The sequence below is a fragment of the Montipora foliosa genome, chromosome 13, assembly GCF_036669935.1.
Source record: "Montipora foliosa isolate CH-2021 chromosome 13, ASM3666993v2, whole genome shotgun sequence".
Taxonomy (NCBI): Eukaryota; Metazoa; Cnidaria; class Anthozoa; order Scleractinia; family Acroporidae; genus Montipora; species Montipora foliosa.
The window spans coordinates 20,954,186-20,981,566 of NC_090881.1; the positions used below are offsets into that span (position 1 = coordinate 20,954,186).

Here is a 27,381-nt window from a genome sequence, read left to right on the forward strand (position 1 = left end):
AACCTTTGTATTGAAATACGCAAACCTCGCTCTAAATCATTTATTGTTGCTACGTGGTATAGACCACCTAATTCGCTTGTTGGTATATTTTCACCTTTTGAAGAGTTGATTGGGAAATTGGATTCCCTTAATACTGAATTCTACCTTTTAGGGGATCTAAATTGCAATATGGCCGCATCCCAGTTTGACAGCGATACACGCAAATTATTAACTATCACGGATGTTTATGGTCTTCAACAACTCATAACAGAACCAACAAGAATAACCGAAACTTCTGCAACATTGATTGATTTAATTTTTACTAACTGTCCTGACAAGGTGTTATGCTCAGGTGTGCGTCATATTGGCATTAGCGATCACAGCATGGTCTATGTCTATCGAAAATTAGCCATTAATGGACAGAGTAAGGGTCACACTAATATAACCTATAGGAATTTTCGAAGTTTTGACCGTGATAAATTTCGTAGCGATGTTGCATCTCAAGATTGGGATCACATAAACAATTCTTCCAATCCAAATGATGTGTGGAATGAATGGAAGGAATCCTTTTTGGCTATTGTTAACAAGCACGCTCCATTGAGAACCACTCGTGTTCGCGCGCGGGGTTCCCCATGGATTACTTCTGAGCTTAAAAAACAGATGCACGATCGAGATATTTTGAAACTCAGAGCAATTAGATCAAAAAATCCTAATGATTGGGTTCACTTTAAAAGACAGCGGAACAAAGTCAATAGTGCGGCTAGGCTAGCGAAGCAAGTTTATTATCAAAATATGCTAAACGAGCATAAGGGTGATTCCCGCAAAACCTGGCAGATCATCAATGAGCTGTCTTCCCGAAATTTCGTGGAAACGTCTGTGAAACAACTGAATGTAAATGAGCAATCAGTAACAGCTCCAGCAGAAATAGCGCACGAATTTAATCGTTATTTTGCTACCATTGGCCCGAAACTTGCTAGTGATATTCCTTCTTCAGATGGCAACAGCTATCTGAATTATCTCACTAGCACGGATAAGGAGTTTCAGTTCCGCCCAACCTCCACAAATGAAGTATTTTCACTGCTGAATAAACTGAAAAAATCAAAGGCAGTCGGCCTTGACAAAATTTCTTCTCGACTTATTCGTGAATGCGCGGATCTTATTTGCAAACCGCTGTGCTATATTTTCAATCAGTCATTAAATGTAGGTGTGTTCCCAGACGACTGGAAGTGTGCACGGGTCACTCCACTATTCAAACAAGGGGAACGTGATGACCTAAACAATTACCGCCCAATTTCCGTTATCCCGGTTATAGCCAAAGTGTTCGAAAGAATAGTTTATAACCAATTATATGCGTACCTAACAAAGCATAACGTAATATGTAAATGCCAATCTGGTTTTCGCTCTATTCATTCCACCGTTACGGCTTTACTTGGGGCTACGGATACTTGGGCTTACAACATTGACCGAGGAAAAATAAACGCTGTTGTTTTCCTAGACCTAAAAAAAGCTTTTGATACGGTTAATCACGAGATCCTTTTATCTAAATTAAATAATTACGGCATACATGGCATTTCTTACAACTGGTTTAAGTCCTATTTGGACAACCGCACTCAAAAGTGTTCCATTAATGGATCACTTTCTAAAACTTGCTCACTAAGTTGCGGCGTCCCTCAAGGGACTATTTTGGGTCCATTGTTGTTTTTGCTATATATCAATGATCTGCCAAACTGTCTAACGAATTGTATGCCATGGATGTACGCAGATGACACCCACCTAACATATGCGGGTGACAATACAGGCGACATAGAATCAAGACTTAACCATGATCTAGAAAATGTTAAAAAGTGGTTGATAGCAAACAAACTTACCCTGAACATGACAAAAACCGAATTTATGCTGATTGGATCAAGGCAGAGGTTGTATGCTCTCACAAATCCTCCAATTCCCGAGATTAATGGTGCTCCTATCACTCAAGTTTCTGTTGCTAAATCCCTGGGCGTGCTTATTGATAATAATCTTAACTGGAGTAGCCATGTCGATAAACTGACAAAGAAAGTAGCTTCTGGAATTGGAGCCCTCAAACGTATAAGGCATCTCGTTCCTCAGACGACATTGCGCTCTATTTATCACGCTTTACTTCAACCGCACTTTGACTACTGCAATGTCGTCTGGGGAAACTGTGGTATCACGTTACATGACAAATTACAAAAACTGCAAAATAGAGCAGCCAGAGTTTTGACCTTCTCTAATTTTGATGCAAATGCTAGCGAGCTATTCAAAATTTTAGGCTGGAAAAATCTAGTTAGCCAGCAACAAATTGCGCTGGCCACAATGGTCTATAAGTGTCTTCAGGGGCTAGCACCGGAATATCTATGTTCTAAATTTACAAACCGCGAATCTGTTTATAGTTTAAGAGACTCTGAAAGAAAGCTTAATGTTCCGTTTCCGCGGACAAATTATTATAGAAACAGCTTCAGCTATAGAGGTGCTACTGTCTGGAATAGCTTACCCCTCAAAGCGAGACAAGCAGAGTCTCTTGGGCTTTTCAAAAATCTGATTAAAGACATATTTTAGTATAAAGCACGGCATTCATGGAAAGCAGCTTTAGAATTAATATAGTATTATAGTAATTGTATTTTATTGTAATCATTTTAAAATTTTACCTTTTGTAATTTAGATTTTAGCATTGTTTGTAATCTTAGCTGATGATTTTACCGTGCATAAATAATAAAATATCATATCACCTGCGTGTTAATTTAAATGGCAATATTGAAAGCGAAATTCGATTCCGATCATTCTTTAAGGGCTGCAGGGTTTACTGTGGGTGTAATAGTCTGAGACCTTTAGCAACGAATTTTTCGGGCAATACCGCGAACCGCGAGCCTCGGGAAATCACATGATCTTGTTCTTGCAGTCACGTTTGCAGTCTGCGGTTCGGGTTTCAACTTCAAGACACCGTTCTTGCGGTAAGTGATCTACGGCAACGTTTTACATCTGTTTGCTATCTACTGGGAACAATTTTGAAGATCAAATATAAGTTTTGGGAGAATTCGAGATGTTTGATTTGAGAGCAATTGTAGCAATGAAAAATCCAAGATGGCGGCGCCGATGTGCATAACAGGAACGGCTTGCTAAAGTTCAAAATCGAGCCAACCTCTAACAGCAAACAATTAATCGCAAACCGCGGTCTGCGGTTTGCGGTATGTTCCGAAAACTTCGATGCTAAAGGTCTCTGGAGAACATCCCTCAAAATTTGGATAAAATATCCTGTACGATGTGATATTGTATCGATGTTTGTCCTTTTTAGAATTCGGTTGAACCTGTAAGGCTTTCAAAATGTCATGGGATAGCTACATTGATAACTTAATTGCGCAAACGAAAGATGCAGATGGTGCAACGCATTGTGACAAGGCCTGTATAATTGGATTGGACGGTGGAGCTCCCTGGACATCTGCTCTTCATCCAAATGCATTGAAGGTGATATCTTATTCAAAAATAGTACATTATTGTCTTTGTCAAGACACATAATGCTTCAACCGCCATTAGAGAGAGGGCTCCATTAAAAAAAAATCCCAGAAATGGCTTTCAAGCCACTTCCAATACAGCTTCATAATAAGGTGAAAGGCACTTGGCCTTCACAGTCAGAAACTGCCCTAAAATATCCACTGTCCGTCATTGCTACTATCTACGAAAATCTTCGATCGATGGAATAGGCCCGAATTATTGTGTGACTGCCCCTCCCACGTTGATGAAATTCCTTTCCCACCGTGTGAGCAGTGGCCAGCTTTGGCCGTCAAGGTGTACCAGAACAACCACAACAATGGAAAGTCATGAAATGGATAAAATTGCTCTTTTCCAGCGAAGAGGTTGCAATTGCAACCACGGGACTCGCTCCCTGGCCTGAAAAGTAGTGTCGAACACAACACCCCTCGAGAATTTGAGCTATTTACAAACGAAACTGGGCGGGGCATTGACTCAGTGGGTGCTTATGTTATGTTATGTTATGTTATGTTATGTTATGTTTACCGAATTTATTGACCAACCGGAGGAGAATGGCGATTACCATTTACTTACTACCCGGCATGCATCCCGCATATTTACTCGATCTTTTGAGAAAGGGCCTGCAAACGGAACGATTCTCGCAAATAGTAAGGGCATTTTCCGAACTCCATTTCAAACGGAAAAAGAGTACTACCTCTGTAGGTTGTCCACAATTTCCGAAAAGATTTTCCGGAAAGTCGCCTTTCCATTTCACTTCAAACCGAAAATTTCCGGATTTTTTTGGCTAAATGGTAAGCACCCAGGAATTCGGGGCATTCCACAGATCGGTGGTTTTCGTAGTACCGAGGTTCTAATCTGAGATGCGAGCATTTCTGGATGTCTACTTTGTGCCCACAGTGTCAAGGGCAGCGTTTTTTGCTCTTCGCATGTGATCTGTTTTGCTAAATGTTGAGATTACCTGTTTACCGAGTTGGGATTTCGAGTTGGATTCCGAGTTGGATTTTCGAGTTAGTCAGTGCAGACCAAGGATAAAATGCAGACCAAGGTTTTAATGTAACTGTTGAAAAAGCCCAAACCTGGCTTTAGAAGTGCTGACAGTTAAGGCTCAATATTGTTTTATGCCTAATTAGGCCTAAGGTTAGCACTTCTAAAAGGTTTGGGCTTTTTCAACAGTTACATTATAACCTTAGTCTGCATTATACCCCTGGTCTTCAGTACCAACTCGAAAGTCCAACTCGAAATCCAACTCGAAATCCTTACTCGATAATTAGTCTGTCTCCCTTCCACTTACTCCTGGTCAACCGGACATATACAAAACATAGCCCCCCCCCCCCCCCCACCCTCCTGTGGACCCGGTCCATCGACTACCCCTGTGGACGCCCCATCATTTTGTAAAGTAAAAGTCTTTAGACGAAAAAGGGAAGTGATCCTCGCACATATTTGGACTATTAAGCAGGAGCCCATGACTAGGAGTGAACATGCTTGAACTCCAATACTAAGGCTGTGTCACGGCATTTTTGCAGACCAATCTATTTTTAGACTACTTTTGCCGCAAAAAAAAAAAAGATACTTTCCGTTCAGTGACGCTATGACATCAAGTTAGTTCTTGTGATTGGTCATCGGGCTCCTGTGGGAGTCTCATTCGCGGGAAATTCAATCCAAAAATAAATCGTGGTCTGTGAAAACCCGTGACTAGAATATATCTTTAAATATATCTCTGAGATTAGGCTGGTTTTGAATTAAATGCCATTTTCAAAGCTGGTTGACATTTCGAGACAAAAGGTAGAATTTTCTTGTGAGCTTGTTCGATAATGGGAGCGTATTTGGCCGTGCGAAAACTGGGTTCGATTGTAACAAACGTTCCTTTCGCGCGGAGAAAGATGGTGGCTACGAATATGTTGCTCCTTCCAATCTGTTTTGAGGTTTGTACCATTCTATTTTTAACAGAAAAATAAATGACAGCAAGAGATGCAACGTTGTTAATTTTTTTTTATCGTGTTTGTGGTGACTACGTCATACTACTAGTCACTTTCTTCGTTGCAAATGAAATCGTTCCGCAAAATATCAGTCGAACAAAAATTCTGATTGCCCGATCGGGCAAGTCTTAGAGTTGTTTCACTTGCACACGAAGGATATATTTCGCTTGCCCCGGGCAATCGGGCAAGCGTTAGTGTCGAACACTGCCTTCCCCCACCCCCCTCCCCCTCCCCCAAACAATGTTGTAGCGTGATTCCCGGGATATTTAGGTACAATAGGCAACATTGAATGGGGGAGGGGGAGGATGGGGGGGGGGAGGGGGGGGGGGTCTTATCAATAATTTAGAGCATGATTCAGATTATAGTGTTATTTTACACTCAAAGGGAGCTGTTTAAACACAATGTGTCAACTAATTTTGTCGCTGATTGTGGGTATGGGCTACTGCTTTAAGCAATAATTGTCTCTTATACAAGACCCGATACAACGTAGATTTGATTTTAGTGGTGTATTATATTTCGGCTGGCGAAATCCAGTCTTCTTCAGGAACAATGAGAGTTGACATTAGATTGCTTCTATGTACATATATATGGTATGTTGATGTAATACTGGAAAAAATGTGATAAAACATGGCAGTTACAACGAATTTGAATTCAAATATTAAGAGTAACGGAAAAATAACGGAAGTCACTGTAGATAATAAACTGAAATCTAATACGTTTCTTCCCGCGGCACCACTTTTCCAAGGGTAAAGTGATAAAGGGGTAGAGGGTAATATTTTGAACCAACCTTTAGAACACCACGAGTTCTTCGGCTCTGCACACACTGTTTAGAATGGCCAATCAGAATAAATTTATTGTGGAACAAAGACAAAAATAGCAAAAACAGTGTATGCAAATTGTGCAAATTGATGTAAATTGTTGTAAATGTGAATTTCCTGCTGAACGATTAGTTCCAAAAATAGAAAGATACGCGTAAAGGTTGACTCAAGGATATAATGCATTGAGGAGGCTCCTGGTCATGGGCTCCTGACTCTGTCTAACGCCAGGCGATTTTACTCGTCAATGGGAGGCGTCCTAGGGCGTTTGCAGTGTGAATGGGTTAAGGTTTTTCTGTGTAAGTTCACACCTGCCTGTTTGGGCGAATTTCAATGTGAAGATTCTTTCATGAAAATTAGCTTATGCTAGTGATGCGAAAATCATTCCAAAGGGGAGGCAATAAAGCCGAATAGAAGTGCTAGGCTCATGTTGCTTCTCAAGCAACAACTAGAATTGTTTTGGTTTAGGATTTGGTTGTGATTTAGGATTTCTATACCGCACATTTCACAAAGGCTTATGGCGGTTTACAATTCTTTCTCTAGGGTGAGATCGTCAGCGTGTAAAGGCGCCTGTGGCCCACCCAACCCACGCATGTATGTGAAAAGAGGACAGACCACAACTCCGGGGGTCTCCCTTTTTACTCTTCACGAACGGTGTGTGGATTCTTTAACGCCCCACAGTGTTGATACGAACAACACGAAAGGTTGTGAGACGGGGCCTACGTTTCCCAGAAGACTTGAAAGTCTAACCATTTGCGGGTGTAATTAAAAAAACTTAGCACTTGCTCCTCAGTTATTTTAAGACCCTGGATGTTGGTTCGGCCGGAGTCGAACTCACAACCTCCCGCATGAGAGCCCGATGTTCAACCAACTGAGCCACTGGTGTGCGGTGAACAGTCCCTTTTTCAACTATTCTCGTCCGCACTAGCGTACCTCATAAACATGAAGACTCATTGTGTTTTTATGCATCAGTTGTTTGACACCTGTTGTCTCATTATCCCAGAAAATCCCTTTCAAGTGCCGGTCAGTTAAGTACATACGCATCTATTTGTGAAGCGGAGAATGCCTTCATCATGACATGATCCCCTTGTTCCATGTGAAAAACAATCTTTTGTTTCCTTTCCTCAGTTAGAGGCTTCAGAGGGGTACAGTATAGCGAATTGTTTTAAGAACAAAGATTTTTCACCATTTATGGCTAGTATGGTCCAAGCTGAAGGCACAAGTTACACCTTTTTGCGTGTGGATGATGAAAAGATTGTTCTTGCCAAGAAGAAAGATTCTGGAGCCCTTACAATGCAAGCAAGTAAGACAGCAGTTGTTATCGGTCACACCGCCGAGGGCTGCCAGCAGGGCAATGTTAACAAGGGAGTTGCTGTTATCGCAGAATACCTTGAAAGTTTGAATATGTAACAGAATGAATTGGAGAAAGGGACGCAATGTCAATCCTTGTGTTTCGAAATACGTCTCTAATTTGGTCATCATATATGATGTAAGAGAACGGATCCTCACGCCCAATCATACTTTTTTGAAATGTATTTTAGCTTCGCAAAGCTATTTTAAGGTGGCTCAAAGAGAGAGACCTTGTTATTAAAAGGATTGACACTACAACACTTTATCACGTAACAGCAATGTTTTGTTTGGGACTGAATTTTTGATATATAGAAAGTGGGCCATTGCGAACAATTGACGTGGCGTCGGATAACACAGTTTTTCCCGCTCGCAGAATTCTGATTGGTCAATTTAAATTTCAGTAGCTCTCGCCGTATGCATGGTACGACGCGCTTGTTTAAAATTTTATTACGTGATTACAACTGGCCAATCAGGTGCCTCTCTAAAAATAGCTGTGTAGGTAAAATTAGATTTTAAAAAATTCCAATGCCCATGTATTGGGTATCCGTTCTCTTATGTCATCCTCTCTTGGTTTTCATAAAAATAAGACTTTTTAGGCGAAAATTTAGTTACCAAGCTGATTTTTTTAAAAAGTTAATTTCTTGCCGCTGAATGTGAATTTACCGCAGTAAGCAGGCAGTAAAAGTTGCAGTAGTATGAATAATGGTATTCTGGTTTGTGATTTTTGCCGCGAGTCTTTTCAATCCTCTGTTATTTGATGCAAACGTCAAAGGGAACAAGGTCTTCCACGTATTTCCGCTACGATTGCCAAAGAACCGGGGGTTATTTCAAATAGGGAAAAGTCTCTTTGGTGCTTTGCCTCACTTGCCACTTGCCGCGTGTTATGATTTATGTCGAAAGCTTCGCATAACTCTGTTCTAGCAAGCCGCAAGCCTTTGTGACTACCTGAATGAACCAATACAAATAAACTGCATGCGTGATGGTAAGGCTTTCCTGCATTTTGATTGGTTGCATTTTCGGTGACGTAGAATAGCGTCCTTAGGTGGTTTGGAAGCGGCAGACGATGCATCCAACAAAGACGTGTAACGAAAACAATGACACTTAACAGTACTCTTCAATTGCACTCTGTGCATTAAAATTGAAGGCTGCCGCAAAAAGTTGCAAATTATCTGGAACCTTGTAGACCAGGTTGCCTCGATGTGGGTGAATAAGAGTAACGGTTGACATATCGACTCCAATAGTTTGACTATCTTCATCTCGTCGAAGAGTCCTGTTGTGGTATGGTAACGTGTGGCTGCTACAAGTAAAGACGTCAGGGAGGGGTCAAGTTTAGTGGAGTCATAAGTCGCACTTAGGGGTCCCTCTGTCTCCAACTCCTTTCAAAAAAACGATTATTTTATTTTCTTCTTTTCCGTCCGTCGAGCGCAAAATTAATAGAAAAACTTTTAGTCTAGCCTAACCCTTGCCTATTAAAACACTTTTCCTATTCGTCACCAGATAGTTCACTCTTTTATTTTCTTTGTCCTTGCTGCAGCCGCCTGGTCTTTCATTGAACCAAATATATATATCATGAGGGGACCTCTTTGTACAAGCCTTTGGCTTCCTGAGGTCTCCTCACCACTACCTACTTTTAGTACTGTAATCCGTAAATGTTGTAATATATGTAAAAAAAAAGCTGTAAATTATGTAGAACTTTCAATAACACGTTGTAATTTCTGTATAAATGCTTTTCTGAGTGTAAATCAGTGGTAGCAATAGTGGTAAATAAACCTTAATCTAATCCTAATTTACCTAACCTCCCATAAATTTTTGTTTATTTGGGACACACGTGACCAGATCATACCAGGAGAGAAGAAAGGCTCTTGGAACGTGGTTGCTTCTCCTCGTTATTCTAGATAAGCAAGTCTATATTGTGAACTTGACCACTACCTTAAAAGACGCTAAATTCACTTCAATGAAATCTACTTGCAGTAACCAGTTGCGCACTTCTGGTTTTGGATCGGGGAAATTACATTTATCAATGAAAAAGCTGCAATCACTCAGCACAAGTGAATTGGGAGATGTCGTACGGTTCTGTTATTCTCCACTTGAAACAATGTGTTCGATGAATGCATTACATCATTCTTTTAGCTGCGCCTAAAAATCACTGTTTTCACTCATGATCGCGAGCAAGCCTTCTTTCGGCATTACACTTCTAGCAGTAAGCTGCACATGCGGTATCTGAATTTATAATCCTGGTCAAAACTGTTGGGACAATTCCCGCTCTCCCCTCTGCCCCCATTTCAATAGGGAATTTAAGCATGAGACATTTTTGAGCCACGGACGGCAAGCGGAAGTGAGCTTTTTTTCCATTTAAACTTCTTTTTTCACTACCAGCTTTATATTGCTAAATATCTTTCCTTCATTAGAGATGATAAAGTTAAAAATCTGGGAGACACTTCTGTCCTGGAATGCGAAACGTTCATTTCCGGTTGCCGTCCGCGGCTCAAAAACGTCGCGTGCTTAAACTCCCTGATGTTGATTTTTCGCGGCGTCCGAAGAGAAGAGTTGTTCATGGATCGCACGAATGTTTCAACATTGTCTGGAGGGAGGGGGGGGGGGGGGGTAGGAAGGGAACGGGGGGACGTGAAAAAGGCAGCGACAGAAGAACATGCGTTGCTCATATAACGGTGGAAGCATGTACAGTACATTCTTTACTTTTCGGCCAAATTTGACAAGTGTCCCAAAGTCTTTGACCAGGATTGTGGTTTAATGGCCTTTGGTTCAGAGGTAGCGTATCCGAACTAGTTAGTACATGTAATCCGAAGGCCGTGGATTCGATTCCAGTTTGAAGTAATGGGGAGTTTAAGCAACTACGACGGCTAGGGCAACGCAACGGCAAAAAGCAAGAATAGTATTAGTTAAAAAGGAAAAAATACTCTTGCTGCGCATGCAGAACGAAATTCCGTGCGTATCTTTGTCGTACTCCACGAAACAAAAACGTAAAATCACCAAATTATACGTTTTGACGACAACGTGGGCATAACAATAGCTGTGGTTACACTAGCCCTTTTTACCCATGGGTAAATATCCTTTGCCCACGGGCAAGGACGTTTTTGTGTGTAACCGCTTTCCCTTAACGGTCCTAGGGTTATTTCCATGGAGACATAAAAAAGAACTAAAGAAATTTCCATGACGGTTCCTGAACTGAAAAGTACGGTTTATCTGCTCCCTAACCTATCTACCCTATCCCTAACCCAATCATAAAGCAGAACTAATTTGCAAGGTCAGTGAAGTCATATCTAATTATATTTTACCCTGAGAGGAGTTTTTACTGTGTAACCGCATCCCCAAGGGTAACATGAAACCTGAGCTAAACCAAACCCAAGCCATTTACCCTCAGGATGGCCCCAAACCTAAGGTGTGTGTAACCACAACTAATGAACCATTCATTTTCTATTTTTTACTTTTAAACCGTACGTACGTAAGTTATATTTTGGAGTGACGTTTTCGTTGACGTTGCCGTTGTCCTTTCGTTAGGGAGTTTAAGAAAAAACGACGGCTACGGCTACGTCACAAAGCAAGAATACGATTGGTTAAAAAAGGAAAAATAATCGTGTTGCACATGCAGCACGAATTTCCGTGCATTTCTTTGTCGCATTCTACAAAACAACAACGTGAAATAACCAAATTTTAGGTTCTTGCGACAACGTGAGCATATAACCACTAAACAGTCCTTTTCTGTTTTGACTTTAAAACCGTTCGTACCCATCCAGTTATAGGATAGTTCGCCCGTATTGTACAAGGTGAACAAGACGGAATAACCGTGAAATACTTGCGATAACACTAGTTATAATTTGGAGTAACGTTTTCGTAGCCGTATAGCCGTCGTCTTTGTTTAAACTCCCTATTTTCACCTGCCCAAATTCTGAACAGAAGCTTACATTAAACGTCCGCATCACGAAGAAAGTCTTCCAGATCCTTCACGATGACGTCAAAAGAGGGGCGTTGTTCGGGATTCGGGACCCAGCATCTTTGCATAATGTCCCAGCAACTCTCCGGAAACACATCCAACCTCTCTGGAGTTTTGTTATCAACTGCATTCAACATCAGCATGACTAGTGGCAGAAAATGCTTGTGTACATTCTCAGGCTGGTTGCCTTTGCCCTCGCAAACTCGCCACAGTAGCATACCGAACGCGTACACGTCAATAGTCTTGTCGTACTGTTGCTTGATCATCTCGGGCGCCATGTAAACTGGAGTTCCCACAAGGGAGTTACAGGCGAGTCCCTCGGGCTTGCACAGGCCTAGGTCAGTCAGTTTGGCTTGGTTCGTCTCATCCAGCTGGAGGAACAAAAGGAGATATTCATGCTGAAATATCGATCTAACCTCCGGTACTATACCATACCTTTATTTCGAAAGGGAGACGCAATTAACCTCTTACAGTTTACTTACTTGCGGCCTTCCAGCGAAAAGGCAGAGAACAATACACAACACCGGGAACTCCACGCTCCGCACTGTGTACTGTGGGTTCTTTTACGTCCCACAGGTTTATGAACATTGAAGTGTTGCGAGACGGGGTCTACGATTTATCTTCCTTATCAGAGAAGACAAGGGAGTTTAACGATTTGCAGATATTTTCACCAAAGCAATACTTTTCCTCTTAAAGACCCTGAGTTGATCCGGCCGGAGTCTTGATTCTGCGACCTCTCGCACAGTAGTCCGATGCTTAAACAACTGAGCCAACCGGTCAGCGGTTCAATCGGGAGTATCTTGGCACACTTAGCGGCTGCTTTTTTCAAATTCAACAGGTGTTAACTGCCAAGAAAAGATACCTCTCGCTCCCACGTAAGACGCCTACACTGCAGTTATCAATGTCCCAATTGATGCAAACAGATCGACTTAGTGGGAAAGGGATTACGAAAAAAAAGCTCAAGAAAATGGCCTGATAGATCCTCACTGCTATCAGCAAAAAGCATTTTATGGGCACTTATTAAATTTTCGTTCAGGCCACACGCTGAATAAAAGCAGCTTTCTTTCAAGCCGAAGGAGTTGAACAAGACCTTAGAGGACACAAACCTTCGTCAAAAAACACTCGGGAGATATGCTCAGCGCTTTAATCTTACGTTTCACTTTGTTGTCCAAGGGAAGATCTTCTTGCTGATATATCGTTGACTATGATCAACCAGCATTACTTTTCAGCACGGGAGTAAAGCCAGCTGAATTTCCAGCAAATGTCAAAACAGCAATAAAGATCTCTTTAAGGACAACAAACGGTAAAGATTTTGGAGATTGACAAAGATGATAATAATATTACCTTTAACAACCGGCGCCACTTACCAAAACGTTCTGAAGTTTGACATCTCTGTGGATCAAGTCTTCGGAGTGCAGATACTGCAAGGCTTTAGCAACATCAAGCGCTATCTCGAGTCTCTTCTTCAAAGACGGAATTCTTGGAAGACCTTCCTGAAGATCACACTTCATTCGCTCTGACACGAGTGACACTGAAAGGCCTCCAAGCGTTGGATCTGATTGCACCACAGTGCACAGTACTGGTAGGATGTTTGGATGTTGCAGGGATCTTAAGAAATCGTAATTAATTATATTATGACCTTTTCAAGGTAGTATTACGTAAACATATATACACGCTCACTTTCCCTCCAAAATGAAACTTGAAGTACCTGACGTATGCTCACAGCTGCATTGCCCGGGTAGATGAAGCCACAAAAAGAGCAAAAAGAGAGCCGGATAGGCTTTAAAGGGGCTGTCACGAAATTTAGCCAAATTCAGCGAGTGGGAACTGACAACCAATTTAAGAGAAAGCAAGATTAGAGTGTAATACAAAGGGAGGCAGGGATGGGCAAACTTGAGGAGGATTACAATAGATTGCAATTGGCATTTTGAAAACTGTTCAGCTAAACAGTTTTTCAAAGTTCATCTCTGCTGTTGAAAGTTACAACAGGCAGGCAACTTACTCCTTTGCTTTGTTTTGTTTTTTGACCGATGACGAATGGGGGCCAAATAAGAAATGAGGGAGTTAGCTTTTGCTTTCCTCCTCACTCCTCTCCCCTCGTCTTTTCCTCATTCCCAGTCTCCCTAGAGGGAGTTGCCTGCGGAGAAGTCGTGTTATTTAAATTTTATTTTTTGGGTTAACATTACGTTGCATAGTGAGTAGGGGCTAAACTATACTTAAAATCAAGTGCACTATAGTGACACAGCCCCTTTAAGGTTGGTACAGTCACATAAGTGGACAATATTTCCTTGTGTGACATAATCCTTTATGCGAAAAAAAACTTGACAATTGTTTCCTCCGCAATTCAATGCTTGAAACGTAAAGACTGGTTTTTCATTAGCGATGCAAGCACAAGCTTGTCTTAAATAATTGTGATGTGTACCGGCGGTTGCACTGACTTATTGTTTCTACACAAAGAGCTTTTGATTTGAAAACTAAAACAAGCATTTTTTAAATTCATTTATTTCGGATGCAAACGTTTTTACTTGAAAAACTTAGAACAATTTTGATTGGCAAACATTATGTTCTCTCGTTTATAGTTATTTTCTTGTTTTAGTGGAGGTTCCCTTTAAATGTAAGTTTTACAAATCTAAATTTCGAACCAATACTTTCCATGGATGATTGATGTTAATATCTTTCATTTTGTGCTATAGATGGTTTGAAACCAATCTCCACAGAGATGATGTAATGTACAATTGCTGGTGGACGAACAAAAGGAGCCAATGAGAGACCTTTTGTTTTCGTTCACCAACATAGCGGCGATGACGTCACGTGAAAACCACCTATTACGCTGTGTTTGTCCACCTAAAGTTTTCTGTTAGAAACCACACCTTTTTAATCGTTTTTCATTTCAGTTAAGGGAATTCGACCAAATAACTTGAACTATCCCTGGATGTCCTCAAATCGATCGTCATAAAAGCTTTCCCGAGGAAGTCGCTGGCAGTATGTTGTACTTCAGTTTTGAATTTCGACAGCCCCTTACGTTCCTTCCACCTACCTGGGCCCTAAAGGCCTGGGCCCTACCTTCAGGGCCGGATTTAGGTTTCTCGAATTGATTTTGTCCTTGCTATTTGAGCACCTTTGATGAACCTTACATCGGCCCACTTGGGATTCGTTCATGCTCTGCTTCATTCATATCTTCATTTATCTTGTCCTCATCCGAGAAGTAGAGTTTTTGCTTACATTTTCATACTATGTAACATAACATTGGAAAATATACCGGTATGATTTTAATTACTATGTGATACCTGGTGTTGTGTAATTCCAGCGTGAGATCCTTCAGCACTTCCTCTCTACCAACCTTAACCACCTTCACAACGCAGGGCTTCCCTTCTGATGTCTTCATGTTTTCGCATGCAAAAACACTTCCTTGAGCCCCGCTACCGATGAGCTCTCCTTTCTTTGGAAAACCATACTTGAACTTGTCCATAACACCATATGCTAGCATCTCCAGGAGGGCAATATTAGGCCCAAACTCGAGAATCTTCTGCCTTTGTTCGTCCTTAATGGTTTTACCACGACAAAACAGGCTTTGGACCTTCTTGACTTCTTCAACAAACTCTTCATGGTTTAGAGTGAAGTGCTCTTTTAGACTGCGAATGATTTCCTTCGTCATTTGGGATGGGTCCACTCTCTTAAGAACATCAGAAGCGACTCCCTTCTTCCACTCGGGCGATCCCACAGGTTCTTTACCTTTAAGGGTGTTCTTGAGGGTGCGTATCGGTGTAGACAAGAAGCTATAACACCACTTGGCGAATGACAAAATGACGCGAGAAATTAACCCGTCGCGTTTTTCAAAGGAAATTTGAGCATCGTAAGATGACAACAGACTCCTTCCAAGAGCAAGAGCTGCAGACGGCATCACACTGTCTGCATATATTTCTCGTTCAATTTGTTCGATGCGTTCTTTCATCTGTGTTACAAACACATCTCGGGAACGAAACATCATGGTCAAATTCTCTTTGATATCCCCTTGTATCTTGTTGACGACCATTCGCTGCAACTGTTCTTTGCAGACAGCTACAGCAGCCTTTCCCGTGATATAACCGTCGCGAGGCATCGGGTATTCCCTGAGGACGTATTCAAATTTTTCGGCCTCTTGTAAAATTCCTTCGCGAGCATTTTTAAAGACGTCAAGCAACAACTCTTCTATTTCCTGATCAATTAATTTGTCTTCAAGGCTGCGAATAATGTTTGTATGAACCTCTTCTTCTTGTTTAAGAAGAACTTCCAAGGTCTTCGTCATCATCTGCTGCCCCTTCTTCAATACATTGGCCTTTCGAATGAAGAAATCCAGGCAACGCGACTGAACTCGAATAAGGATTTGACACACCTTCTCAACCCTTTCTCGCAAAGATTCCTCGGCAAATTTCTTCAGGCAGTTCTGAAACCTGTCGAAGGCTTGAATATAAATACCAAACTCCTGATCTGCTGCCTCCGGATTTGTCTTCTTCATCTGATTGTACTTCTGGATTCTCCAAGCAGAAAGGCCGTGAAATCTCTCATTCCCATCTATCGCTTGGTTGCTCTCTGCCGGGAAATAACCATACCTAACAAGCCGTTCATAGACTCGCTTTTTCTTTCTCGAATGTACCTCAGTCTCCTCTTTCAATCGACGCTGGAGACCTGGGGTCGACTCTTCCTCCTCGTCTGAAGACTCGGTGCGATCTTCGGGTTCAAGCTTGCTCACGACAAAGAAAATTGGCAAGTCAGGCCTTTGGGATGTCATATCACTCAGCACTTCTCGATCCTATAAAAGAAAGGAAAGAGACACTTTTATTTTTTTCCAAGAGGGCACGGTATCAAATCCTACAATCTGATTGGTTTTTCGCGCAGTTCTAATTTTCCTATCTGTGCCGACAGGCACGGTAAAGCTGAGAGTTTTTTTTACCTTAAATTTCCCTTTTTTACACCGAATCCGTTTACATACAAAAGTTAGTTTGCACACTTATTTTTATTATACAAGAGGCTTGGAAAAAGAACCAAAATCATTTCTGTTTGAAAACGTTCAGTTTGTAAGTCGCTCACTGCAGTTGCTATCAAGTGCGTTGTGAGTCAACAATAACAAAAGTGATTTCAGCCAGAGAGGAAAAGAGAGAGAGAGAGAGAGAGAGAGAGAGAGAGAGAGGTCCGTATAGCAAAAAACTGTGACCTCGGTCCTGAAAAGACCTCGATCACAGTTTTTCGCTATACGGACCTCCCAGCCGGCAAATAATATATATGTCATGCGCGATTTGTTACGCGTTATCACCGACCGCGTAAATGTTTCCTACCGACAAACACAAGCTAGCGCCAGCGTACAGCTCCATATTTGCACATAGGTAAAGTCTGCTACGAACCTACAAGGCCCATCAGGCTGGCCCTTATCTCCGGTTTCTGTAGCATGAAGCGACTAGGATTATTTCCACTCCCCCCTGGATGGGATGCCAGTCCATCGCAGGGTTACCCTTAGCATTAGATTCGCCGGTACCCATTTATACACCTGGGTGGAGAGAGGCACCGTGAGAGTAAATTGTCTTGCCCAAGAACACAACACAAAGTCCCCGGCCAGGACCCGAACCCGTACCACTCGATCCGGAGTCGAGCACACTAACCATAAGGCCACCGAATCTTCCTGTCTCATAACCGATTGACTTAACTAGTTTAAACCACTGAAAGCCAGCGCATTTCCACCCATTAGATATTTATAGGTCGCAGGTACCTTATTTCGCTGGTTACAAACTAGACAGTCCGATCACTCCCCATAATAGTGCAAGCTATATGTAAGTGACGTAGACTTAAGAAGAATGTTAAGCTAGAAGAAAGGGTCCTTCTGTATACCCGTTAGCTTTGATGGTCTCAATCGCGCAACTTTGTGCTACCAACCTTTAGGACTTGACCCGCGTTTTTATGCACCAAAAATTACTTTAGCTGGTCGATTTAAAGGAAATTTTGTTTCAATGGCAACTTCGCATAAAATAAATTTAAATTACGTCAGTCGCGAGTTAGTTACTGGTCCAAGAAATAGGTGATCAGCAGACGTCAACATCGTCACCATTATCACTATCATCGTCAGCATAAAAACCGTCATCATCAGCATGATCATCATCATCCTCTTCGTCATTATCGTTATTATTACCATCGCCATTATCATCATCAACGCGTTATCGCCTTCATCGTCATCATCATCATTACGACAATCGCCATCGTTGTCATCACCATCCTCCTCCTCATCATCATCGTTATCATCATCATTATTACAATCGCCATTATCATCATCATCGTCATCCTAATCATCGTTATCGCCTTCATCGTCCGCATCATCATCGTTATATCATAATTACAATCGCCATTATCATCACCATCATCATCGTTATCGCCTTCATTGCCATCATCATCATTACGACAATCGCCATCATGGTCATCACCATCCTCCTCCTCATCATCATCATCGTTATAACCTTCAACGATATCATTACCATTCTCTTTGTCTTTGTCACCATCATCGTCATCATCATCATATTCCGAAGACTTTTGACATAGTCTTACCTGCTTTGTGAACAGGTTGTGACCATCTATCACGTAAATCACGAATGCCAGCGGATTTTCCAGTTTCTCCTTCACGAGGTTGTCAAGAGCCTCATTTTCGTTCCTTCCAGGCGAGTCTATGACACTGACCCCAGACTTCAAGAACTCGATATCCAATCCAGTCTCTATCGTTGCCTCGACTTTGGAGGTATCTTCTCGATCCTGCTGTTTCAGCTCTATCCGGGACCGTGGAATTTTGTTCTTTCCCTTTAATTTAATGTTCTGAAAAGCGAAAAAGGATGGTGAGTTAATTAACTATCAAATAGTCCTACATGGTTCATACAGGTTTAAGGAACTTTTACTCAAGGACTTTTCCAGGACGTTTCCAGGACTTTATCACAAAATTCAATGAGTCCAGTTCCTCAGGCACTCACATTGTTGTTTCACAATATTACATATTTTGCATCAGTAGTCACGGCAGAAAACAATACATAAAGTGAAACCTCGAAAAAAGAAACCACTTTAATTATAACGAAGTCCTGGGTACAATAAAAAACGATATTCCTTGCTCGACTAAAAAAGTGACCTCGCGATTCCGGTGCGACGCTCTAACCAACTGAGCTATGAAGCCACTGACGTTGTGAGCTGGTCATTTGTGGGTTCTATTGGTCCCGTGAGGAATGAATCAATGATGAAATGGTATATGAAATGAATCATATGAACTGCGGATATGAAATCAAGTGAAGCTATGATCTTCGCAGTTACGAACGCAATTTTACAATTGCGTAGAGAAGCCTGAAAAATTCAGGACTTAAACGGGGTTTGAACCCGTGAACCCACAAATGACCAGCTCCCAACGTCAGTGGCTTCATAGCTCAGTTGGTTAGAGCGTTGCACCGGAATCGCGAGGTCACGGGTTCAAACCCCGTTGAAGTCCTGAATTTTTCAGGCTTCTCTACGCAATTGTAAAAATTGAGTTCGTAACTGCGAAGATCATAACTTCACTTGATTTCATATCCGCAGTTCATATGATTCATTCCATATACCATTTCATCATTAATACACCCTTCCACGGTTTTCACCGCCATCTTGGCTGGGGGGCAAACACGGCTAAATTTACAGTAAAAGTGTGGGATTTTGGCCGACTTTGAACTGCTGTAGCGCCGCTAAAAAGAGACGGATTTCCACAGTGCAAGTGTCTTTTAAAAGACAATTATACCGACATTATTTTCATGAAATATAAAGAACAGATTCAGGCTACAACGACCATAAACGGATTTTTGAGATTTCATACAAACCCTTCTTAAATCAGCACAGCAAATTGCCGCGAAATTAGAAACAACATGAGAGGATTTATTATTCGAATTTACGGACTTCATACCTTCCTAATGGCCTTATTTCTGTTGAATGAACGATACCAATAAAACTGTTTAAAGCAGTGGCAAAAGTTGGAAATCTGTTTCTTTTTAGCGGCGCTACAGCGGTTCAAAGTCGGCCAAAATCCCATACATTTACTGTAAATTTAGCTGTGTTTGCCCCCCAGACAAGATGGCAGTCAAAACTCGTGGAAGAGTCCATTTGCCCACTGCCGATTATATATGCAGTTTCCTCTTTGAACTTTTGAATTCATCCGAGGAAAAAAGGGCGCAAAAGTCGAGCAAACACGTCGAGAAACTGGTTTTGTTTGCTAAGAAGGGGGCGTCACAATACACTTAATGAACCGCATTAAAAGTGCGGTTACTTAGATAGCTTGAATAAGGAACAATGAATTGTCCTAATAATAAAGTTGCGATGTTAGATTGTACACGTAATTCAATCTTTTGATGTCAAAATGAACTTATTTTGCTGTAGTCTCAAGTATTCAAGGACTTTTTCGTAAAATTCAAGTACTGGACCTACAAGTTCAAGGAGTTTTCAAGGAGTTTTCAAGGACCTAGCACTTTTTCAAGGAGTATTCCATGCCCGTGCGAACCATATCCTAGTCGCTTCATGCTACAGAAACCGGGGATAAGCGCCGGCCTGATGGGCCACTAGCCCTGTAAGCTGACTTTACCTTTAAACTTGAACAAGTTTAACGGGTCAATAATAATTAACTTTTATTCAAGTGTCAAATCTACTAACGCTGGGGCACTAACTGAGGACAGTGTACACAGAAATCAACTCAGTTTATCTCAAAGATAATGACAAGGACAACAGTAGATCTATCAAACGGTCATTTATTGTGCTAGGAATCTATCAGATCTATCGGGTCATCCCCAGTACGAAAATGGGTCCACACAAGGAAACATAGGCATGGAAATCTTTTACCTTGTGTACTAGCTTATTTTCAGTGACTGGGACTGACGCCCAGATGAAAGTCCTGAGATTTCTAGCACCACTAATTACCCACTGAAAATCAATTCTCTTGTCATGCGGTGCTGATGTAGCCTGAGCACGCAGACGTATTTCGGGCGGTCGTTCCTCAATACGTCTGCGTTCGCAGGCTATTGCTGATGGGTCACCTCACCCTTTGAGTTGAAAAGATCATTGTGAGCGTTCTAATTCAACCTAATCGTTATCAAATTTATACTGGTATACTAAAGTCCAACTTTCAACTGACTAGGGGCGAATTCTGTTTAGACTAGGACACGCAAAATTATAATTTGGTTCTTTTGGAAGCCCTTACTTTGTTTTTGAATTGAATTTTTACGTGTAGTGCCTGTGGGGCAGACCCAACCTCGTTCCCAGGGTCTCCATTGTCCTCATCTACAAGAGACCCTGGAAACGAGGTTGGGACAGACCTCGTAGAGGACTTGGAAGTACTTTCATCGTTTTCAGAAATGGAAATATCGTGGGATGTACAGCCTTTATTTTATACTAGAGGTGCAAGACAAATCATTTGTGTTTACCCATTACGTTCCGTGCCTTTGTTTTTATTATCATGGAAATTTGCCTCAGGGGTCAACCGCCGGAAGCAGCTGCAATCGGATTTTTCCAATCTTTTTAGGACATGAAACCAAAAATCGTCTATTCCAGATCTCATTTGAGCAAACTTGAAACGTTGGACTCGTCATCTAAGGTTCAATGAACAGCCAGGGGTCTGTGAGGCTTCTGGAACAGTACGTATACATTTCCTGAATCCAATTTTTTATTCGTCATTGAACCCAACGATTATTTATATCCCTGATTTTGAGCAAAGCTCTCGGATTTCAATACCTAAACCGATGCATTAAATTTAAGCCCTCTAAGGAAATAGCCTGCGACAACATCCGTTTCTCCTCGCTCTTCGTCGCTGGGGACGTTTCGCGACGAGGAAACGTCTGCGACTCAGCGACAGAAATTCCATACTAATGACGCAAATCAATGTTTACATAATAAATTCGGTAGTCATGGGACCTTTGTAGCCTTTTGTCTTTTGTCTGTCATTCGTAAACAATAGCTAAAACAATGCAACTACTCCGACGACCAATCAGCACTTCTGACCGGATTCCGGACAGATTTTACATCATCAGCAGACGTTCCTCCTCGCGATACGTCCTCAGCGACGAAGAGCGAGGAGAAACGGATGTTTTCGCAGGATACTAAGGAAAGTAATGGGTGACCCTAATCTCGTACCCAGATCTCACTCTGTCACTGGAAATGTGAGATCTGGTAAAGTTCGACAGTACATCATTTTTCATTGGCTACTAAAAAAAGGTTGTGGCAATGCAATCTACGCTCCGATTGGCTTATTTCGCGGGGCACTTAGTGAAGGTTTGGCTTTCGCAAGCTCATGTGCTGTTTTGAATAAATGCCAGTTGTGCGGAGGAAAGTTTTGTTTTTTTTCCGACGCCGGGAAAGCTTTACAGTTGAGGAATATCATTTTAAAAATTTGCGACGTTTGTCTAAATGGTCCCGACGAAAGCCCCACGTACCCTGCCACTCGAATAAAGTTCTGCGTAGCTTGCTGATTTGCCAACTCAATGCCTTGTTGAAGGTCTTTGTTACAAAAATACGATTTTCAGCAGATGTTGTTGTGATCGGTCACATGCGGATCATTTTCTGTCGGTGTTGTTGTTATCGATCGGTAGAATACATTACGGTGGTTGCGATTTGCTCGGCAATAAAGTTTGAAAGCAAATAATTCAATGAAAGACCAAACAAAGTGTCAACCGAGTCCCGTGTTATGTTTTTTTGGTCGTTCCGAGCTCTTTTAGGCGTCATTTTTCGAGATCTTTTCTCGACCACCAGTTAGAGTCAAGAAAATTGACAAGGCAGGCAACACCGAGCCGCCGGCCAGTGACCTCGTCTTGTTCAAGCGGGAACTGACGCCAAACCAGGGAAATTCTCACGTTAAAAAACACCATCATCGGCGAAGGGATGAGGACATCCTGCGAGGACATGTCGCGAGGAAATGTAAAATTATCATCCGCAGTTATATTATCCTACCGACTACTCATTGGCAAAAAATGCAATATTCATATCCTTTTTTTAAAGACTTTCCTCTCATCCCGCGTTTTAGAATATTCCGTATATTCCGTGTTTCAAAATATTCAATTTTTTCCGTGTTTTAGAATATTCCATATATTCTGTATTTTAGAATATTCCGCAATTCCACCGTTCCTCTATTCCATTCTATCATTCCACCATTCTATCACATAGGGTCACCCGAGAGTAGCTTCAATCCTTTCAGGTCCCTACTTTTTCTGAATACCGTTTGCCCTATCTGACACTAATTGCGAAATTTCGAAATGGTGACCTTGAAGTATTATAAAAATATTAATATAAATGTTTAAAACTATAATTCAGAAACTCCCCACCTGTAATTTTTCTCCATTCTTGCCTAATAAGTAACAGAAAGGTTCCTTCGAATAGGAAACTCGAACAATTCTAGCGGTACTCGGTTGCTCTGAAGTGGGAAGTGCTTTGCATCCCAAAATCTCGTTGATTATGGAGCTCTTCCCACAGTTGGTCTGCCCAACGAAAATTAACGCGGGTTCCTCCGAGAAAAGCGCAGCGACTTCTTTCTTTTCTTTGGTGGTGTAGAGCAGTTCTGACAGCCGTAAATCGAACTCAAAGCGGACATCGCCAATGCAGACTGTCTCTTCCAAAGTTGGGTCTGCAGACGGAGAAGTTGCCATCGTTAGTTCGGCAGCGATTTCTTCATCTCGAGGACTGGACAACTTTCCCTCGATCTCATCGAAGCATTTAATCGTATCCTTGTGAATCTTCTCAAGAGTTGCTTTGCAATTTCTAAACTCTTCGAATACGTCGTTTAGCGGCATGACTGGCAAGCGAAACTGAAATTTGTTTGATGCTTTCCTTATCGGGAAAGGGGAAGTCGTAATTTTCTTCTCTAAAGAATAGAATCCTGGTATGGACTTGGGAAAGACAATCGTAGCAAAGTACTCTCCCTTAAATCCATGCCATTTATGTTTTTGTCATATTATATTTTAGGGATTAATCATAACCATTACAATTTTCTTAAATTTGATTGGTGCATTAATTGCTTTATTTTTCACTAATTATTGTGTAGGGTTGAAATCGGACAGTGAAATCGGACATTTGGCTGTTCAGTTGGCTGTAATCGGGTACCTAAAATCGGACAGTTACATCAGCCAATCATATTAAGTGCGCTAAGCTTGATCCACCAATCACAGAATTTTTCTCAATAACCATAGCAACAACCACTTACCCTACCAAACTGGGGATTTTCCAAAATGGACAAATTAGACAGTGAAAAAGGAATGCCTTAATTTTGTTTTCTCGGAAATTGTAATGGTTATGATTAATTGGTAACAGGACTTCGTGTCGTCCAATTCAAAAAAATTCAAAATTTGGTTTAATTTGCGTTAACTTGTTAATTTCAATTTACAGTGTCCCCGATTAGTGCTCTACGGCGCTAGAAGATTAGACAATTAAATAAAGTTCCTTTCCTTTCAATTTGGCAAAGAACGCCATACATTTCTTTGTATTTTAAAGCTTTTTACAAATATTGTCGATTAATTATCTTCGTAAAATGCGTGGTTACCCCCAATTTTCTTTTTGGATTTTAAAAATGCTTGTTAACATATTCAGGAAACCGAGCAAAAATACCTTTGAATTAGTAGGCACCGTCCTTAACTATACCAGACTGACAAAGCACAACACCGGCAACTCCATGCCCTACTCTATTCGAAAAGTATGTGGGCTTTTTTTACGTCCTACAGGATTATGAACATTGAAGGGTTGTGAGACGGGGCATAAGGTTTATGTTCCTTATCCGAGAAGACCAGAGTGTTGAAGGCTGACTCGAAGTCCCAAGTCCATTCCAGTGGTCTATCTCTTATGTCACGCCCTGTTGGTTTTCAGTTTCGTGATTGTTGCGCTTTTTCCCCAGAATGGGAACTACATTTCTGGTGAGATTGGTCATAATAACCGTTTTGATTGCTGCTTCAAAAGCATGCTACGTCTAAAATTGTCGCGTTAAGCTGGAACAAGAGAAAGTTGCCTTTTTTCATTAAAAATGACGTCTTCGAGAGACGAAGGTAAGCTCCTATGCTTGATTGTTTTTCGTGGGAGTCGACACGGGTCTTTTCCTCCGCGGCTTGCTGTGGCTAAAAAAGTGGACTTTTGCCATGTTCGAAAGACACGAGAATTTCTTAAAGTCAGCTTTCTGTTTTGCAAGTTTTTGTGCAAAGTAGTTCGTCGTGTATGTTGATTATTTAGCCTGTCTGATGTGCCGAACCCTATTTATCTTGTCAATATCGTCACGTTGTTTAGCTTTGGAGATTTCATTCTGTTACTTTCTGGATTCTGATAAAATAGTCTAAAATTTGTTGAATTTTAGTTCAGGGTTGAGAGAAAGTCGGCTTATCATTAGACTAGGCCAAGATAGTTATGGTAATTCATGCATGATGTTTCTTTCCATCAGGAAGTTCTTTAATCGTACACATGTATGATTCCAGAGGTACGACTATACTTCAACCAGTACAGTTAAGTTAAGAACGTGCAAGCAAACCACACAACCACAAACTATGTTCAACTGTTTCTCTTTGTAGATCAGTTGTTTTGGCTGGGAAGATTCAATGAATATTCACGTTTCAGCTTAACTGCTGAATACCCCGCCACTTATTTGCATAAAAATAATTAACAACTATTCACCGAAGTGGAGGTGGCTGGTGGTGGATATTTACAAAAAAATATGAAGCATCACCAGCACATTCAACACTGGCTTTTTGCAAGCGGGTTTTTGCGCGATATGAAAATGAATGGCAGGGTTATAAAATAAATAAGCCCAGGCTTTCTGGCTTGCTGGTATGTTGGCTGATAATGTCCTTGGAAGAGAGATTGTCCTCAAAATTTTCATATTTGCTTCGCTTCTTGGCCAAATATTCATTTTTCGAACAATCTCTCAGCCACATACCAGGCAGTGACCAAAAGGGGTTTATTTACCAAATATACACTAAAACAACTATTCACCTCAGTGTCGGTGACTCATCATCATCAATTCCTTCTCTCCCCGTGTGGAGAATAGGGCCGGAAATCATGCTCCTCCAAGATACCCTGTTTGCTGCCACCAATCCTGTCTCAGCCCAAGAGTTGAAACCCATTGCCATTCACTCCTTCTCCACAGTCCTTCTCTACGTTTCTTTAGGTCTTCCTCTCTTACGTTTCCCTTCTGGTGCCCATGTCAGGGCAACTCGTGGGAGGCAGCTGTTGTCCATGCGCAGCACATGCCCTATCCATTTCCACCTCCTTTTGCTAACTAGTTTGCTGATGGTCTCAGTATTGGCTCTCCTGAGCACTTCTTCATTGGACACATGCATAGGCCAAAAGATTTTTAAAAGCCTATGCAGGCACTTGTGCTGAAAGGTATCAAGTTTGGCCTCATCACCCTTGGTCATCCTCCATGATTCACAACCATACAGCAACACAGCTACTACATTTGATTTAAATATCCTAATCTTAGTACTTCTGCTCAGGATGCTGCTTTTCCAGACACCCGTCAGTTTACCAAACGCTGCTCTTGCTTTACATAGTCTGGAAGGGATGTCATCATATGCTCCACCAGTTGTACGGTGGTGGTGGTGGTGGTGGATATTTACCCCGCTGTTTCACGGCTTGGTAAAGATCCAACACTAGCCACCTCCACTTCAGTGAATAGTTGCTAATTGTATTCTGACTCGTTCTTCAGAGAATGCTGCCAAATGCTACCAAAGGTGGCATTTGTATTCAGCAGTTTCTCACTTAGCCTCTGTTTCAAGTTTCTATAGCAGGGTACGAAATTAATTTTTTTCTCAAGGAGACATCTGGCTTCTAAATTTTCTGAAGTGGTCACCATTTTTTTCTCAGAAACAAAAAAGAGCTATAGGAAAAATGCATTTAAAAATGCTGATTTGTTGTGTTTCCTAGCTTTAGGAACATCTAAATGTTTTGTTCAGATCTCTAAAGAAAAACAAATAATAATTAACAATTAGACCCGTAGCCCGCAATAGGGGCAATAGCCCATTCGGCTTCGCCTCATGGGCTATTGACCTGTCTCAACTTGAGGACGAAGGGTCTAATTGTTTTAGTATCATCCAACTAGTCGGACAGAAAAGGCAATAATAAAGTTAGCAAATTCAAGTTGAAGAAATATTTATTTGGGAATAAAACGAAAGAAAGCGTCACACTTTTCGCTACTTGAGGACTATTACTAATAGTCCTCTACTAGCGTAGCCTATCAAAATGCAGGATTTGCATTGGTCCACTAGTTGGGTGATACTAATTCTGGTTATGTACCGTACTTACCCTTGTATAAGCCGATCCCATGTATAAGTCGACCCCCCATTTTTGATGGCAAAAAACACAATTTCTTAATTTCTTTGTTAAATGTTCATGGGACACTAATCTTGTATTCTTCGATTTCTGGAAATGTGGATACACAAAAAAATCAGGGCCTCAAGCGCTTAATAGTTTTGTTGTTAAACAGCTGTTGTACATGCGGGCATTTTGTCCTTGAGTTTCGAAAAAGTTCTCAGAAAATTGAACATGTAAACCTCAAACTCACCTGTTTCGTTGTTCAAGGATAAAGGGCTTTAGAGGATAAGCACAATGCAACATCACAGAAGCAGGAGTCAATCTTTAAAAATAACTTGCGAACGATGCAAAAATGTGCAAGGTTTAATTGGTCCTTGACTTATAATTTCTCAAATGACAAACAAAACAAAACTCATAAACCAAACAATACGAAGTTTGCAAAAGCATTTAAATCTGCCAGATTTGTTTAAAGAATAAAACACATTCATTACCAACCAGCACTTTCACCAACACGAGTGACGAC

General features: G+C 41.3%; 3 protein-coding genes across 5 annotated transcripts in view; 2 read left to right on the forward strand and 1 right to left on the reverse strand.

The window, feature by feature from the left end:
* The window catches only part of LOC137982941 (profilin-like), a 40,522-nt gene extending 32,198 nt beyond the window's left edge, over nucleotides 1–8,324 (forward strand). For all 3 annotated transcript variants that reach the window (XM_068830109.1, XM_068830110.1, XM_068830111.1), the window contains 2 exons: nucleotides 3,287–3,456; nucleotides 7,400–8,324. In XM_068830109.1, coding sequence (XP_068686210.1) covers nucleotides 3,316–3,456; nucleotides 7,400–7,681 — 423 coding nt within the window. In that variant the 5' untranslated portion in view covers nucleotides 3,287–3,315 and the 3' untranslated portion in view covers nucleotides 7,682–8,324. The remainder of the gene's footprint in view (nucleotides 1–3,286; nucleotides 3,457–7,399) is intronic.
* A 671-nt stretch (nucleotides 8,325–8,995) lies between these two features.
* Nucleotides 8,996–23,399, reverse strand: LOC137982940 (dual serine/threonine and tyrosine protein kinase-like). Its single transcript, XM_068830102.1, has 5 exons — nucleotides 22,898–23,399; nucleotides 18,141–18,401; nucleotides 14,861–16,362; nucleotides 12,941–13,181; nucleotides 8,996–11,944 (listed from the first exon to the last, which is right to left on the reverse strand). Exons 1-5 carry the CDS (start codon nucleotides 23,360–23,362, stop codon nucleotides 11,546–11,548), a joined length of 2,868 nt encoding a protein of 955 aa, XP_068686203.1. The 5' UTR covers nucleotides 23,363–23,399; the 3' UTR covers nucleotides 8,996–11,545.
* Nucleotides 23,400–24,426: 1,027 nt separating this feature from the next.
* LOC137982925 (dual serine/threonine and tyrosine protein kinase-like) overlaps nucleotides 24,427–27,381 on the forward strand; it is a 13,777-nt gene continuing 10,822 nt past the window's right edge. The window contains exon 1 of the mRNA XM_068830086.1: nucleotides 24,427–24,604. Coding sequence (XP_068686187.1) covers nucleotides 24,583–24,604 — 22 coding nt within the window. The 5' untranslated portion in view covers nucleotides 24,427–24,582. The remainder of the gene's footprint in view (nucleotides 24,605–27,381) is intronic.

Bases quoted from the DNA above. Each gene is read 5' to 3' on its own strand.
- LOC137982940 (XM_068830102.1), bottom strand. From the start codon at position 23,362: ATGCCGCTAAACGACGTATTCGAAGAGTTTAGAAATTGCAAAGCAACT. The intron at 16,363-18,140 runs GTAAGACTATGT...TTTCTTTTATAG, and splicing joins ACAACCTGTTCACAAAGCAG to GATCGAGAAGTGCTGAGTGA. The intron at 13,182-14,860 runs GTATCACATAGT...CGATTTCTTAAG, and splicing joins CTGGAATTACACAACACCAG to ATCCCTGCAACATCCAAACA.